We start from the raw sequence: 15,160 nt of genomic DNA on the forward strand, positions 1-15,160 counted from the left end.
AATGGTATGTTGCGATGGTGACAACACAGATTTTCCTGAGTTTATTGTAATGCCCAGCTGACTGCAGAGTGAAAGAGTGGTGTCCCTGGCTTGAATGAGTTGATGCCTGGTGGTGGCGGTGAGGAGCCAATCATCTATGTACGGAAACACCTGGAATCCTAAATGTCTCAGGTGAGCTGTGACCACTGCCATGCATTTGGTGAACACTCTGGGGCTATAGTGAGACCAAAGGGCAGGGCTCAAAAGCGCAGATGATCCCTGGATGGTCTGGCCATTTTTATGTGGTAGTATGCATCCTGGAGATCTATTGAGCACATCCAATTGTCTTTCCCTAAAAAGGGAAGTATTGACTGAAGCATGACCATCCGAAACTTCTCTTTCTTGACAGATCTGTTTAGTCTGCTGAGGTCCAATATAGGTCTCCAGTCCCCTGTCTTTTTTGGAACTAAAAAGAATCTTGAGTAAGTTCCGGATCCTATCTGGTCTGTTGGGACTGGTTGGATGACTCTTTTTGTTAGCAATGATTGGACCTCTGTTGTTGCCTGTTCCCTGTAATTGGGTGGAACGTCCGGGATTTTTCTTGTCAGTGGAGGGGGTGTGGCAAAAGGAATGAAATATCCTCTGGAAATGATACTTTGTATCCAGTTGTCATTTGTAATTTTGAGCCAGGCGTCTGGATACAAAGATAAGTGACCTCCGACTGCCTCCAGAGTAGGACAGTTGGGCCTCCTTTCAGGAGCGCTGATAGGCTTCCCAAAGAAGTGATCTCTGTCACCCTGGTTTTGTGGACCTCCTCTGCCGCAAGGGTGGCGTCTTCCATTATTTCCCCCTCCTCTGTTCCTGGAGGGGGCGGGTTCACCACGTGTGTCCTGAAAGGTTCCTTGGGCTTTTCGGAACCACATCTTTCCTCCCCTTTGACCCTTGGGGTAGGGTCTGATAGGGGTGGAAAAATGGACTCCGATGGCAGACAGAGTCTTTCCTTCCTGCTCACACCTGGTCAAAGTTTCCTTAACTTTGGGCCCGAAAAGGGACGAGCCATCAAAAGGGGTATTTACAAAGGATGGCTTGAAGGGCTCTGCAAAGGAACACAAGTGCATCCAGGAGTGTCTGCTAAGAGCAATTTCTGTACCTGCTGCCCTGCTCCTTCCATCAGCTGCATATGAAATGAGGCACATGGATGAGTTAACAATGGAGTTGAGGGTAGCAAGCTGGGAGGCAACTTTAGCTGAAGCTCCTGCAGCCTTAAGAATATCTCTTTGCAGTCTAGTGAAATGGGTTAGATAGTTGAGTGAACGCAGTGCAAAAGTCGCTGAACTGTAAGCGCACTTCCCATATCTATCCATGATCATGGAATCTCTGTTAGGAGGATGGATAGAAGAGGAAGTTTCTGAAATTTCCTTTTTAGTGGCTGCTGCCACCACCATGGCATAAACTGGCACACCTTTGGTCAGAAAGGATTTGTCCTGGGGAGCAGAGATAAATTTATTAGGTGTCTGGAGACTCTCACACCCTTCATGAGACCAGCTGCATAAGCTCATCGAAGGGCAGAGCCACCCAAGAGGTAGAGGGCTGAGACCCGAAAGCCTTCAGGAGAACCGACTCATCTTCAGTAGGGTTGGTGGATTGCCAGTCACCCCTCTGCCTAAGGATTTCTAATATCTCAGCAAATGAGATCTCCTCATAGGGGGACCGTGGGGACCCTTCTGATTCATCCAAGTTGGTATCAGATGTCAGGGACTCCTGTGGGGAGTCTAGATGCTTCTTCTTACAGACTCTCTTCCTGGGAACCTCATCAGTGGGGGCTTCTGGTGAGGGGCCACCTAATAATGGGGCTTCTTGAGGCTCTGGGTCTCTATGCTTGGCAAGGATCTGTGAAGCAGAAGCAGACACAGGTGCTTTGGGGAGGAGGTAGCTGTACCTGAAGTTGAAGATGTCTTAGGAGACATAACTCTCTTCATGGCTTCAAAGGCACCTCTGCTCTGATGTGAAGGGACTGACGGATCTGAGGAAACCGTTGATACCCCCAGCACTGGGACAGTGGGCTCCGAGCCACAGGTAGGAGCTGAGCTCATCTGAGCCAAAGCCCTGAGAAGCAGAGTCAGAATCGACAAGTTGGTCCGACTATCCTCCCTGGACCTGACCAGAGAGTGTCAGCTCCTAGATTCCTCAATCGGCGCCGAGGATGTCAGAGTAAATGGAGCCGAAGACACTGGAGCAAGTGTTGGCTCTGAAGGCTCCACGATCAACAAGTCCAACTCCTCTGGCTCTGAAGGACAGGTATGGCACAGAGGAGAAAGAGTAGAAGCTGGTAAGAGGGTCTTCGGTTCCGAAGCCGCTTGGGTCGGAGCCAATAAGAACTTAGCAAAGGCCGGTACCTGTAAAAGCTTCTGCACCACACGATCCACATCCAAATCGGAAAGGCTAATCGAAGACCGAGATGAGTGGATAGAAGGTGGTACAGACTGTAAGAGTGGAGACTTGGGCACTTTGGATACCGGTCCAAAACTGGGGACCATCTCTGACAGGATAAGACAGTTGGCTTCAAGGTCTGTGAGCCGATGTTGAAGACTTTTTAGATTTCTTACTCTTAGAAGTCTTGGAAGACTTTGAGGACTTACTGGATCCATCTTGGTCACTCAAAGCATCTTGGAATGAAGGTTTAAGCAAACCTCTGTCAATCAATTTTCTCTTTCTCCTGGAGAACCATAGAAGAGAAAGAATGACATATGGAGCAGCTTTCTTGGAGATGCAATGCTCCCAAACAATAAACACAGTTTATATGACTGTCAGTGACAGACATTTTCTGCCCACATTTAGGGCATTTTTGTTAAATCCTGATTTAGGGTGTTTGTCTTGGTTAGCCATACTATAACACACAGTATCAAAAGAGGGTACTGTAGAAATGGATACACCCAAACAATATTAATCAAACAATAATAATCAAAACAAGCCCTTCAAAAACTATGGACTAAATAGTAGTCACAAACACATGAAAACTATTTATCTAAATTGAAGATAGGTAAATATATCAAAGGTGTGACAGAAAGTCACTATCTAAAGGCATACAGCAATACTATACACTGCTATTACAGACACTAAAATCTAAGCTTTAACTCTAATTATTTTAAAGCTGTGACAAAAAGGTGACTATCTAAGCACACACTATAATCTAAACTACTAATAAAGATAGCTGTGACAGAAAGGTCACTATCTAAGCACACACTATAATCTAAACTAGGCCTAAGAACAACGAGACCAAATAGTAATTTAAAAAGAGGCACACCAAGGGAAGGGAAGGGAAACTACACAAAAAAGCTGTAAGAGCTTATTTAAGTATCTAAAACTATTATTTAGAAAGAATTATCAATATTATGAAAAATATTTGAAGAAATAAGGTTTTTACTGGCCCGAGCTAGCGAGAACCTCTGATCTATTGCAGTGGCAAACTAGATCTGGGGTAAGTCTAGGTTCATGATGGGATAGGGACTTTGCCTCGAGCTATCTGAAGACCTCAAGTTTTGTAGTAGGCTGACTTGGAGCCGAGGATCGACTCCGAACCCAGCTGTAAGAATGAACGGCGAGATAGAACAACTTCACATCATAATTTAAATGGTTTATGGTAAACGTTAAGGGGCATTAGTGGACTTGTGTTCATGGTGTGGTTGGTGAAGGGTTTGTATTCACTCATTTTTGGAAATGCAGTTAAGGATATTGTGTAAACAGCTTCATTATTGTGATTTAGGCATCTTAGATAATGAGAGCTTAGTCTGAAAGTTGCAGTCGGGGTGATAGCTTACTTTGGAAGCAGGTGGTACAGTTGGCTTTCATCAGTTCTACATGGGTGGCAAATGCTACAAAAGCATTACAAAGGTGGATGTGGTTGGAGTGGAAGGAGTCAAGTAGGCGGATCTTAGTGAAAAAGAGGGTAGTGCTCAATTTATAATGTGGAATTTGGAGGACTAAATAATCCAGTTAAGACAGAAAGGATGTTATGTAGACTGAAAAAAGGTAGAGGTAGGGATGCTGAAGGAATTAAAGATGAAAAAGACAGAGGCTGGTAAGGTGGGTTAGAAGCATCTGTATATTTTTTAAGTGGACTGCAAAAGGAGGGAAGAAGAAGAAGAAGGAAGATGTGATTTTGGGGAGTAAAATGACAATGGGGAAGGAACTGTGGTGAGAAGAAATGGGAGTAGGAGGTGGGTGGAGGAGAAAAATAAAACTAGAAATGCTGACCATGATGAAGAGGTTGTATGGGTCAGTTGTGACAGGGAAAGGGATTCAGTAAATTCTTTAAGTCTTTCAATGAGCTAAGTGGTGACAGTAAAAGAGAAGATACTATTTTGCTGACCAATACAGAAGTGGGCAGATTGTTTGGCAAATATGAATTTCATGTCGGACTTACAAAGGAGTTAAACAGGCAATATGTGAGCTCGGACCACAGACTGTATGAAGGGCAAGAAATAATGGGAAGAAAGGATGATACTAGACTGTTTTTTCCAGTAAATAAAAAGACAGAAGGAGATAAATGCAATGCTCACCCATCTTGGTGAGTACTAGATCCAGTATGTTTGATCCTCTGGTTGGGCTATGCACTACTTGTTCCAAAGAGTTTGTTTTTGAAAAGTCCAGAAAGCATTGTATCTGTGAGTCTAAGGCGGTGTAAGTTTCTCAGTCTATAAAGGGGTAGTTAAGTCACCAATAAATAGAGTGTTTGGTTGGATGGTGAGCACCTCTAGTAGGTTTAGGTGAGAGTTGTTAGTCTATAGGAGCATAGATAGTGACCTGTAGCTAGCCAAGATATGCGGAGGGACTGTACCTAAGGTGATTTGCATGTGGATTCATTGCATCATCCTGTTTAACCAACCTGGAGGTAGGTTTGTTGCTAATGTTGTTTCAGATACTGCCACCTTTGTCCCTAGTTGGTGCTGTTGTTGGTCTAAATGTGTGCAAAGCACTGTAGCCTTGCACTACTGGATTACTTTCTATGGCTTTAAACCATTATGTCACAGATGTCTACATTTTTGAGAATGAGGAGGGCTAGAAGGGTGTGGAGATTTTTGTTTAGGCTCATGATAACACATTAAGGCTGCTTGGAGACTTTTTCATTATGTTAGTAGTTTTGTCTTTTTTGGAATTGCCTAAAAAAGCTTTAAGGGGGGTGGATAAAGTTTTAGCCAATATCCAAAGGCCTGGAGTGACAGGTACAGCCCATCCTTGACAAAGAAATGTGGTCTGTTGACCGTGTCCTCCCATATTGACAGATATTGGACCCCCCTGGAGTGACACCGGAAACTGAGCACACATTGTGCATCATCCTTGGTGAACATAGAGCAAAGCTCATACCTGCCTTCGATGCATATTTTGAGAGATCTATTGTGTCACATTTCATATATTCCAGTGAGGTATGTCTTAGGCCATTTATACCCACATGGATTATGATACAATTATATTGGTACCCGGGGTGCAATGACATGATTGTGTGAGTGATATTGCAGATCCTGGCTCCAGACAGGCAACTAAATGTTAACTTCTTCTTGTCTAACCTGGTGACTGGGACATCTGTGTGTCACAGAGTGGAGTTCCTAATGACAAGAGTATTAGGTAAAGTATATGCTTGCCATATGGGCTTTGGTCTTGAGGGACCATTAGTTGTAGGCTTGGTTAAGGCATTTACCTTACAGACACAAGGTGCAGGGTTTGAGTCTCACATGGGGTAGTTGGCTTGGCTTAAAATGGCCCACAAAGGCAGTTAGCCAGGTAGTAATCTATGAACCCATGACCCTATGAGATGCTTGGTGTTTCTTTTGGTGTGTGTTTTAATCATTACTGAAGAGTAGTGTTGCCATAATCCAGTTGTAGAAGTTTTTCAGATTTTTGAAGGCTTCTTTTAAGAACCTCAGCATAAGACAATCTGTGCATGTGTAGTGAGCAGTGTGTAAGGGATGTAGCTGTGGGTATTCTTGACAACCTCATTTAAATACCAGATTTTTGCGTCTAAGGAAGTTATGTATTTATATCTTTCATATACTCTTATTTTCTTTAATCACTAATTAGTCTGAGGACACGAGACAATTGGTACATTGCCTTAGACATTAGGAAATTGAATATCCATGTTGTCTAGTCCTGTAATAGGGTGGGCTGTTTAGGATGAAGGACTGGGTTTAACAGGGGGTCTCCTAGGGTAGTTTCTGGAGTTAAGAACAAGGTTTTATATAGTACTAGGATATGGTAATGCTATTCAATACCCAAACTAGTTTCTGGGGTTAGAGGCAAAATGTTGTGTATTGAAGGATGGTCCTCATGAAATGCCCCCTGTAATGCATCACCTAAACTTATACAGGCCAGAAAAGAGTAGCAGTACAGGAAATTTATGGAAACATCATTCACCTATCTATAAGCCATAAACAAGGTAATCATAGGGCAACATAAGGAATCAGTTCTTAACAAAAGTAATGGTATATGAATGGCATAAAAGTAAAAATGGAGAGTTAAAATACAGAACTCTAGTGTGAGACATGAGAACGTTCAGTAAGATATCAAAGTGTGAACTAAGGGATCAAAGTACTAAGTAAAGTTTGCAGCTGGTAGTGGAAATGGACAGAGTGAATAGATACATCACTTCTTACCTGGCACCAGTTTTGGTATTACCCTGACATTATATATTTTTATTTGTCACAGATAACACTTATGGCTACAAATTTAGAGTGCTCATTCAGAGCCATACTTACTTTCTAATTTTTTCATAAGAAGCATCATTTGTTCAGGATTATTGTAACTTGATCTTATTTGAATGAGGGTATCCATGCACTCTCTGACCAGTTTCTAGAAAAGTGGAAATACAGAAACATTTGATTTTTATTGTGCAATATTCTACTTTTCACGACTTTGTAAAGGGAAAGAAAAGCAAAATATGCAGTCAATTACATTTGGACTTGATCCACTAGTCATCATAAAATTATTTACAAATTAAAGAAAGCCCTTGCAACACAATGTTTTAATATCTAAAGCATTTCAATACATTTATTCTTACTGAATACCAGCTACTAGCTGAACATGACATTCAAATTTTGTTTCACAAAATAGATTTCCAATTTTCCAAATTCATTCATGGATAAAAGAAAAACATTTTATGTACACATCCAAACAAAAGAATGAATCTTAATAAGACAAAAGCATGAAGTCTCAAGCCACCTGTCCTTTTAATAAATTGCACCTTTTCTTCCAAACAAGAAGTGTGTATTGTGTTCCTCCAAATTCTCATTAAGTCCTCTTTCTAATTCAGGCACTGAATTAGTGAAAACCTAACTACTAACATTTTTATAGAGTAGACAAGAAAAAAATCAAACAAGGTTATAAACAATGTTAACTAAATGTACTGTTTTCTGGTTCTAGGGCTGGGGCTTAAGTTCAATTGTTTATGACAAGGCACAAGGTAATTAAGTTGCTACTGTACGCGCCCTTTGTGCAGTCAAATGTCTCATATGTGTGCTCTTTAGTTTCATATGCACCTACTAGGCTACTGAAATCAGAGGCTCTTAAGAAGGCTATCCTTACAATCCCATGGCAGTTTTTAGCCCTTATATTTTGTGTACAAAGAACCCAGGGATGGGAAAACAAGTATATGCTGGGACACTTATATGTTGCCCTTACCCATGAGGGACACTGGTGCTAAAGTGCGGGTAAATTTGTGGCTGTCTATCCATTTGTCCAAATTACATTTGAGAAGACTAAGAGGAGTATTTTGCTTTATGTATTGTGGAAGACTGTTTCATGGAAGCAGAATTCTCTGTGATTTGTACCTCTCCCTCCAATATGTTCGATTTATGTTGCAGAAGAGATTGAGATCCCTTGAGTGGATTTTTATGCCACTGCTGGACTTGCAAAAATATAGTAGGTCTGACAGGAAGGATTTATACATGAAGCAGAGGTCACCTCTCAGTAGCTTGTATGATAGTGATGTGAGGGACAAGGCTTTGCCATGCTCCACATAGTTTTATGATTTAGGCACTTGATTTTTCTTGGTGAGGAAGCATTGTGGTCATTCCAGGTGAGACAAATATTTGGATAAGTGCATAATTTACTGAAGGACCAGTCATGTACATACATAGAGATGCTTCACACATCTCAAAGAAGTAGAGGAAAAACAGTCCTGAAACAATGAAGAAGGTGCAGGAGCATCTGCACCCATTCCTCTGCACTCCTCAAATCCCAGACTATAATCTCTGTAACTCTGCATCAGCACATGTAACCCCATTTATCACCCCTTAACACAAAACTCCTTCTAAATCAAACTATGTAGTTGTAATTCCTGACTTAAAATGCCCTCCAAAGACTTCATCTTCTCTTATAAACTAAAACGTGTTTGTATAAGTGAAAAATAGTACAGTTGTGTAAAATCTTAACATAACAGTAGATGTCCTTGCCTTCACTGCTGCAGTATTTATTACCATATGTGATTCCCAGCTGCTGAAGCCAGAACATTTATTTATTTTATTTTACATTTGTTAACCGGGATAGTCCAACTGGATATATGTCCATTTTTAGCGGAGGCCCGGGGAGAAAAGCTCCAAGATAATAATACACATTGAACATTTAGTAAATGCTAGTTTCAAGCAGATTACAGTCATAAGCAAGGCCAGCATTTAGCACATATAGTGCTAACTTATTATAAAACACTTTACAAAACATAACATTATAAGCAAAGTTATATATACATAACATTACATTCAGGCCATCCAGCCAATCTAACAAAGACTGCTTGTTGCTTATTTAAAAGGTACATGAAATGTCACCCAAATGCTCCTTGCATAGCATACGGCATAAACATGACATTCAGACCTATCATAAACAGAACTGATTTCCCCAGTAGGAACACCAGTCCATGGAACCAAAGAGGTAATCTATACATCCAGGAAGGCAAGAGAATAGGGGAATGGAGGGAGGGAGTGAATACTGTAGCAGTGAAGGCAAGGACAGCTATTGTTATGGTAAAATTTTACACAATTGCACTATGTCCTTACACTCACTGCTGCAGTATTCATTACCATATGGGAGAGTGTCAAAGCTCAAGAGTAAACTGGGGAGGGGGAAGGAGCAGGCAATTCCCCCTAAAAAGCCATGAAGAACGGTACTAGCAAAATCAGTCATAGCTCTAGACATATCATCTAACTTGTAGTGCTTGGTAAAGGTATGCTCAGAAGTCCAGGTAGCTGCTTCAAGAATAGTTAGTATCTAAGCCCTTGTAAAAAGTACCAGAAGAAGCCACAGCTCCAGTAGAATGTGCCTTGCCCTGAAAAGTGCAACAAAAGGAAATAGCCTTAGAAATCCAAGAAGAAATAGTTTGCTTGGATACAGCAGGTCCCAAAGATCTAGAATGAAAAGAAATGAACAACTGATCAGATTTTCTAATAACATTAGTCCTATCCAAATAAACTCTGAGTTGCCTATGCACATCCAAAGTATGCAGCACCCTCTCTCACTGTCAGCTTGTAGAGAAGGGAAAAAAAGTAGACAGATTAATAGACTGGTTAAGTGATAGCTCATTAACCACCTTACGCATAAAAGAAGGGTTAGTGCACAAGGGCACTCTGTCCTCATGAAAGATAAAAAAGGAGGACAAGCCATAAGGGCCTGTAACTCAGACACCCATCTGACAGAAGTAAGAGCTAACAAAAGAACCATCTTCCAAGAACAATAATGCAAGGAGGCTGAAGTAGCAGGCCCAAAAAGAGCTTGAGTCAACTTCTCCAAAACAAAGTTAAAATCAGGGAGGAGGAACAGGCTTCCTGGGAGGTTTAATATTAAGGATGTCTTTAAGAAATTGTTTAACCTCAAACCTAGAAGATAGAGAAGGTGAAAAAGGCAAACAAGCAGAGATAGCTGATAAGTGGGCATTAATAGAAGAATAGGCCAAACCAGCATTTAGCAACTCACAAATAAGAGAGAACCAAAGGAACATCCAAAGTAAGTGGGTACAGGTTGTGAGAGAGACACCAAATAGAAAACCTCTTCCATTTGGATGAGTATGATTTCCTAATAGCAGGTTTCCTGGCCTCTTGCAGGACTTGCAGCACATCCTCTGAAAACAGGTGTCTATGAGGAATCAAAATCCAATCACCCACAGTGTCAGTTGAAGTGTGGACAGGTGGGGATGGATGAGTGATCCCTTGCCTTGTGTGATTAGTTCCACCCAGTGAGGTAACTTGTGATGATTTCTCTTGGCTCGATGCAGAAGTAGAGGGAACCATTGCTGTTGTGGCCAAAGGGAGTTGCCAACAATATTTTGGGAGCATCCTGATGAATTTTGAACAGGACGTTTGGAATGAGAGGAAGAGGAGGGAATGCATAAAGAAACATCCCCTTCCAAGAAAATGAGAGGGTGCCCACCTTCCATACCAGAGGACCTGGGACTCTGGCACAAAACAGAGAAAGTTTTCTGTTCAGAGGGGAGGCAAAAAGATCCACTTGAGGAGTACCCCACTGGTGGATAATGTCCAAAAATGCATCCCTGGGAAGAATCCATTCATGGGACTAAGTTAAGGACCTGCTCAGAGTGTCTGGCACAGTGTTTTGACTGGAAGGGATATAAACTGCCTAAAGAGTCACTTGATACTTAACAGCAAAATCCCATACCAGAAGTGCCAACTGGCAAAGAAGATAAGATCTCATTCCTCCCTCTTTGTTGATATACCACATAATTGTAGTATTGTCTATGAATACTTTGAGAGGCCCTGGAGAGAAAAGATGATAAAAGGCCTGAAGAACTCTCATCTCTTTGACATTGATGTGCTCCTTCTACTGATGAAGCGACCACACCCCCTGTATTTTCAGGGAGCCAAATGTTGCCTCCATCCCATGTCTGAAGCCTCTGTGAACAATTCCTGAGAGGGAAGAGGGGGATGAAAAGGGATCCCTGGATTCAGAGACAACTGATGAATCCACCAGTGAAGTTCCTGTCTGAGACAAGGAAGAAGAGGAATCACAAAGTCTAGAGGATGTGCATGTTGGGGCCCCAGAAACCACTGAAACGTTCTCATGCGAAATTTGGTCTGAGGGAGCATCAGAATGGTGGATGCCATGAAACCCAGAGCTCTCAGAAACTCCCTGGTGGTAGTGGAAGTAAGTGGAAGAAGAGTGTGAAAGAAAGAAATGAGAATGAAGCCCTTTGGAGGGGCAGGGATGCAAGCTTTGGCACCATCTGAATCCTGCAGCCCAGAAATACATGATCCTGAGAAGGAGTCCGAGAAAACTTTCTGAAATTTATAGTGAACCCCAAGCCCTGAAGAAGGGAAATGGTAAAATGAAGATTTTGCAAAAGTGTCACTGGAGAGGATGCCTGAATCAACAGGTTGTCTAAGTAAGGAAATATTTGGATCTCTCAAAGCCTGCAAAAAGAAATCACAGGAGCAAGGCATTTGGTGAACACCTGTGGGGCAGTAGAAAGGCCAAAGGGCAAATCAGAGAAATGAAAATGCTAGGAAGTAACAGAGAAATGCAAAAACTTTCTGAAAAGAGGATGGATCAGATTATGGTCATAAGCATCCTTGAGATCCAGAGACACCATATAGGCCTGAGGGAGCAAGAGAAGAAACAGAAGCAGAAGGGACAACATCAGAAAGGAAGGCACTTTAGAAAAGGGTTTAGATATGAGAGGTCTAGAATAGGCCTCCAAGTGCCCTCTTTTCTGGATACTAAAAACAGTCTGGAGTAGAACCCTTTCCCCCTTTGGGACACAGGCATCTCTTGAATAGTACCCAGAGTCAAGAGAATTTGAAGAACCTATGGGAAAAAGGGAAGTTGTTCTTGAGGAGGCTGAGGAATGCCCATAAAAGGAAGATGGGATTTCCACACCATGAAGTACTCATAGGTTCATAGGTAGGTACTAGGCGATTGGCCCTAGGGCCTATATTAGCCAAGCCAAAAAGGTACCTGACTTTTGCCACTCAAGAAAATTATTTTCCTGTGCCCCTGTCGAGCAGAGTCACAGAGGTGATCCCTGGGGTGAATTTCCTATCTCCCATCCAATCATCAAGATTTTTCTTGAAGAGTGCTAATGAGGAGCTTTGTTCGATATAGATAAATAGTTTGTTCCAGAGTATGGGAAGTCTCTAGGACAGGAATCTATCCCTCGCGCATGGGGTAAATACACAATATGGTTATGTTCCTTATTAAGGCTAGTATTAGAGAATAATGTTTTTCTTTGTCAAACGAAGTATTATTGCCAGAGACAAGGTATAGCTATGGGTACACCTTGTGCGAACACATATGCTAACCTAGTCCTGGCATACTGGGAAGATATGGTGATACTTGAGGCAGCACATAATTGGAAAAACAAACTTCTCTTTTACAATAGATTTTGTGGATGATGTTTTCTTTTTCTGAGGAGGCACCACATCAGAATTAACATCCTTTGTTAAGTATCTGGAGTCTACTACCAGCTTCTTCCGATTTTCATTTAATTATTCTAGTTCAGTCATTGAATACCTGGATGTATTATTAAGAAAGAAAATGGGGAGGTAGAGACCTCACTATATAGGAAGCCTTGTTGGACCAACAGCATGCTTAGATTTGATAGCATGCACCCTAGACATGTATTCCAGCACATAGTCAAGGGACAAGTCTGTAGAATATTCAGACTTTGTACGAATTAAAATTCCTTCATACAGGAATTGGACTCTTAAAAGAATAATTTTCAAGCACGAGGTTATAGTAAAAATCTATTGAAAAAGGAAATGGACAACAGCAGTCTCTATAGAAAACAAAGAGCAAAACTATGGTTACATAGAGGTAAAATGGCCTAACAAGGTAGAAACACAGGTTCAAAAAGCTAATCAAGGTTTGAAAATATGTTTAACGTACAGTAATGATATAGGTGGTATATGCAATATAATTAGAGACAACTGGAGAACTATTTTAACAGATGAGAATATAACTAGAGTTGTAGGGACACAACCTAGATTTATTTTTAAAAGAAATAAAAATTTGAAAGATATTTTGTGTGAAGAACCTATGCATTTTAAAAATTCAGGCATTAAGAAGAAGGGAACTTATCCATGCCTACACTGTAAAGCCTGTAAGCACATTTTACAACGGAACTGTTTTATACACCCCAGGACCTCTTCTTCTTCTTTCGGCTTTTTCCCAGTTAGGGGTCACCACAGCAGATCACTTGTCTGCTCATGATTGGCAGTGGAGTTTTACAGTGTCGAGTTGCCAGCCCGGCGCCCAACCTTCCACAGAAGGCACACACACATGCACTCACACCTAGGGCCAATTTAGAGTGTCCAATCCACCTACAGCATGTCTTTGGGATGTGGAAGGAAACCGGAGAATCCGGAGGAAACCCACGTGACCAAAGGGAGAATATGCAGACTCCGCACAGAAGGCACCCCAGCCGGGGATCAAACCAGAAAACCTCTTTCTGTGAGGTGACAACACTAACCGCTGTACCACCATGGCCACCCATCGATGAAAGAAAGACTACAAGTCAATAAAACCCAAAAAGTTAGAAGTTTGATAAAACAAATGAACACAGTAATTAGGACTGTCCATAGAGATTCATGCGATATAACAGAATTAAATAGGATATAATATTTTGCATCTAAATTAATAACAGATAAAGTCTTACCACAAGAACACAGGGCAGTAAGGGAAAGGAAGGGGAGAAATCAAATCCCATCGTGGAAGTAAATTATTTTTTGAATATATATGCTGACTGTAACACGCAAAATATTGTCTATATTGTGAACTGTCAACAGTATACTGCATATTATGTAGGAAAAACAGATTGCAGACTTAAAGAAGGAATTTTTAAGCATCTATCAGATACAAGGTTAAGAAAAGAACACAGTGTACTGTACAAGCATATAGAATTGGACAGTGATCATTTATTTGCCTTTATGGTTATATGTGTTATAAATAGGAGTCAAAGAATGGGTGACTTGTATAATGAAACTGAATACAAAGAGATGCAATGGCTTCTTAGACTGGGAGCTGACAAAGCCCCAGGATTAAATGATGCTGTCCCTTTAAAACCAGCTCTAGAAAAAAAGAGGGTAAACTATTGATTTTCATTGGCTGTGTTGTACTATATTAGACACTATGTTTTACTAGTGTTTTATCATCTGATGAAGGGATTTACCTGAAAGCGCTTATGATACTGCTTTTATTGTTTTAAAAAAGTGAAGTTGCTTCATACACAGCGTGGTAGTGCTTGCCTTACTTTTGGATTTAAGATACAAGGAAAGGGAAGAAAGTCAACTGTGTGGGGTTTTTGGGACAAACGTCTGACAAACAGAGCAAGACGTATAGTCATGAGAGGCTCCTAGGCAAAAAAGACACTTAGCATGGAGGTCTTTATGGGGAATCTGTTCTCCACACTGGCATTTACTCTTTCTGGATGTCATTAACCTCATGAAGCACTAAGAAAACAAGAAAAAAAACAGCATCTGCAACTGCAATGAAGTCAGCAAACAGGTGCAGGTAGACCCTGGAGAACGAAAGTGTGTTCAACTGGCAGAAATGGATGCAGGAAGACAGACCAACAGTGAAAAGATACATTCGTTACTGGTGGCAAAGAAGTTCTGTTTACGGTAGGCCTGAACATCACCTTTATGTCCTATGCTATGCAAGGAGCATTTGAGTGATGTTTGGTGTGCCTTTTAAATAAACAACAAGTAGTCTTTGGTAGACTGGCTGGACATTTGGGCTTCCATGGCAGGCAATCCTATATGGTAATGAATACTGCAGCAGTGAATGTAAGGACATCAATATATACTGGTTTGAAAAATTAAACTGATACCCACTATGAAAAAACAGTTTTATAAGAGACTCTTCTTCTTCACTGGCGTATTGGAAAATGGTGGAATCTAGAAGCATTCTAATGACAGCTATGTGGTCCTCTGTATGTATCTTTACTTGGCATTATATGGGAGATTCCTTTTGTAGATCCAGGACTTGCTTTGCTTTGACCATTCTCCAGGGGCTCCTGACTCCGTATCCTTCCTCTTCTCAGGTCAGGTAGACTTTGACAATCAACACATACAGTGTAATGGCTTCTGCTGCTATAGTGGGAATGGTGAACATAGTACAGTTGTGTAAGTTGCATTTTCCCTTAACAGTAGATGTTCAAATTCCTCACTGCTGTGGTAGCCACACCCAC

General features: G+C 41.3%; 1 protein-coding gene across 2 annotated transcripts in view; it reads right to left on the bottom strand.

Annotated features, from left to right (window-relative positions):
- NCKAP1L (NCK associated protein 1 like) overlaps positions 1-15,160 on the bottom strand; it is a 1,498,172-nt gene that overhangs the window by 328,254 nt on the left and 1,154,758 nt on the right. For both annotated transcript variants that reach the window (XM_044083976.1, XM_044083975.1), the window contains one exon: positions 6,729-6,822. In XM_044083976.1, the coding sequence (XP_043939911.1) occupies positions 6,729-6,822 (94 nt within the window). The remainder of the gene's footprint in view (positions 1-6,728; positions 6,823-15,160) is intronic.

Source organism: Protopterus annectens, chromosome 9.part0 (genome assembly GCF_019279795.1).
Source record: "Protopterus annectens isolate FY-2018-M chromosome 9.part0, PAN1.0, whole genome shotgun sequence".
Lineage (NCBI taxonomy): Eukaryota > Metazoa > Chordata > Ceratodontiformes > Protopteridae > Protopterus > Protopterus annectens.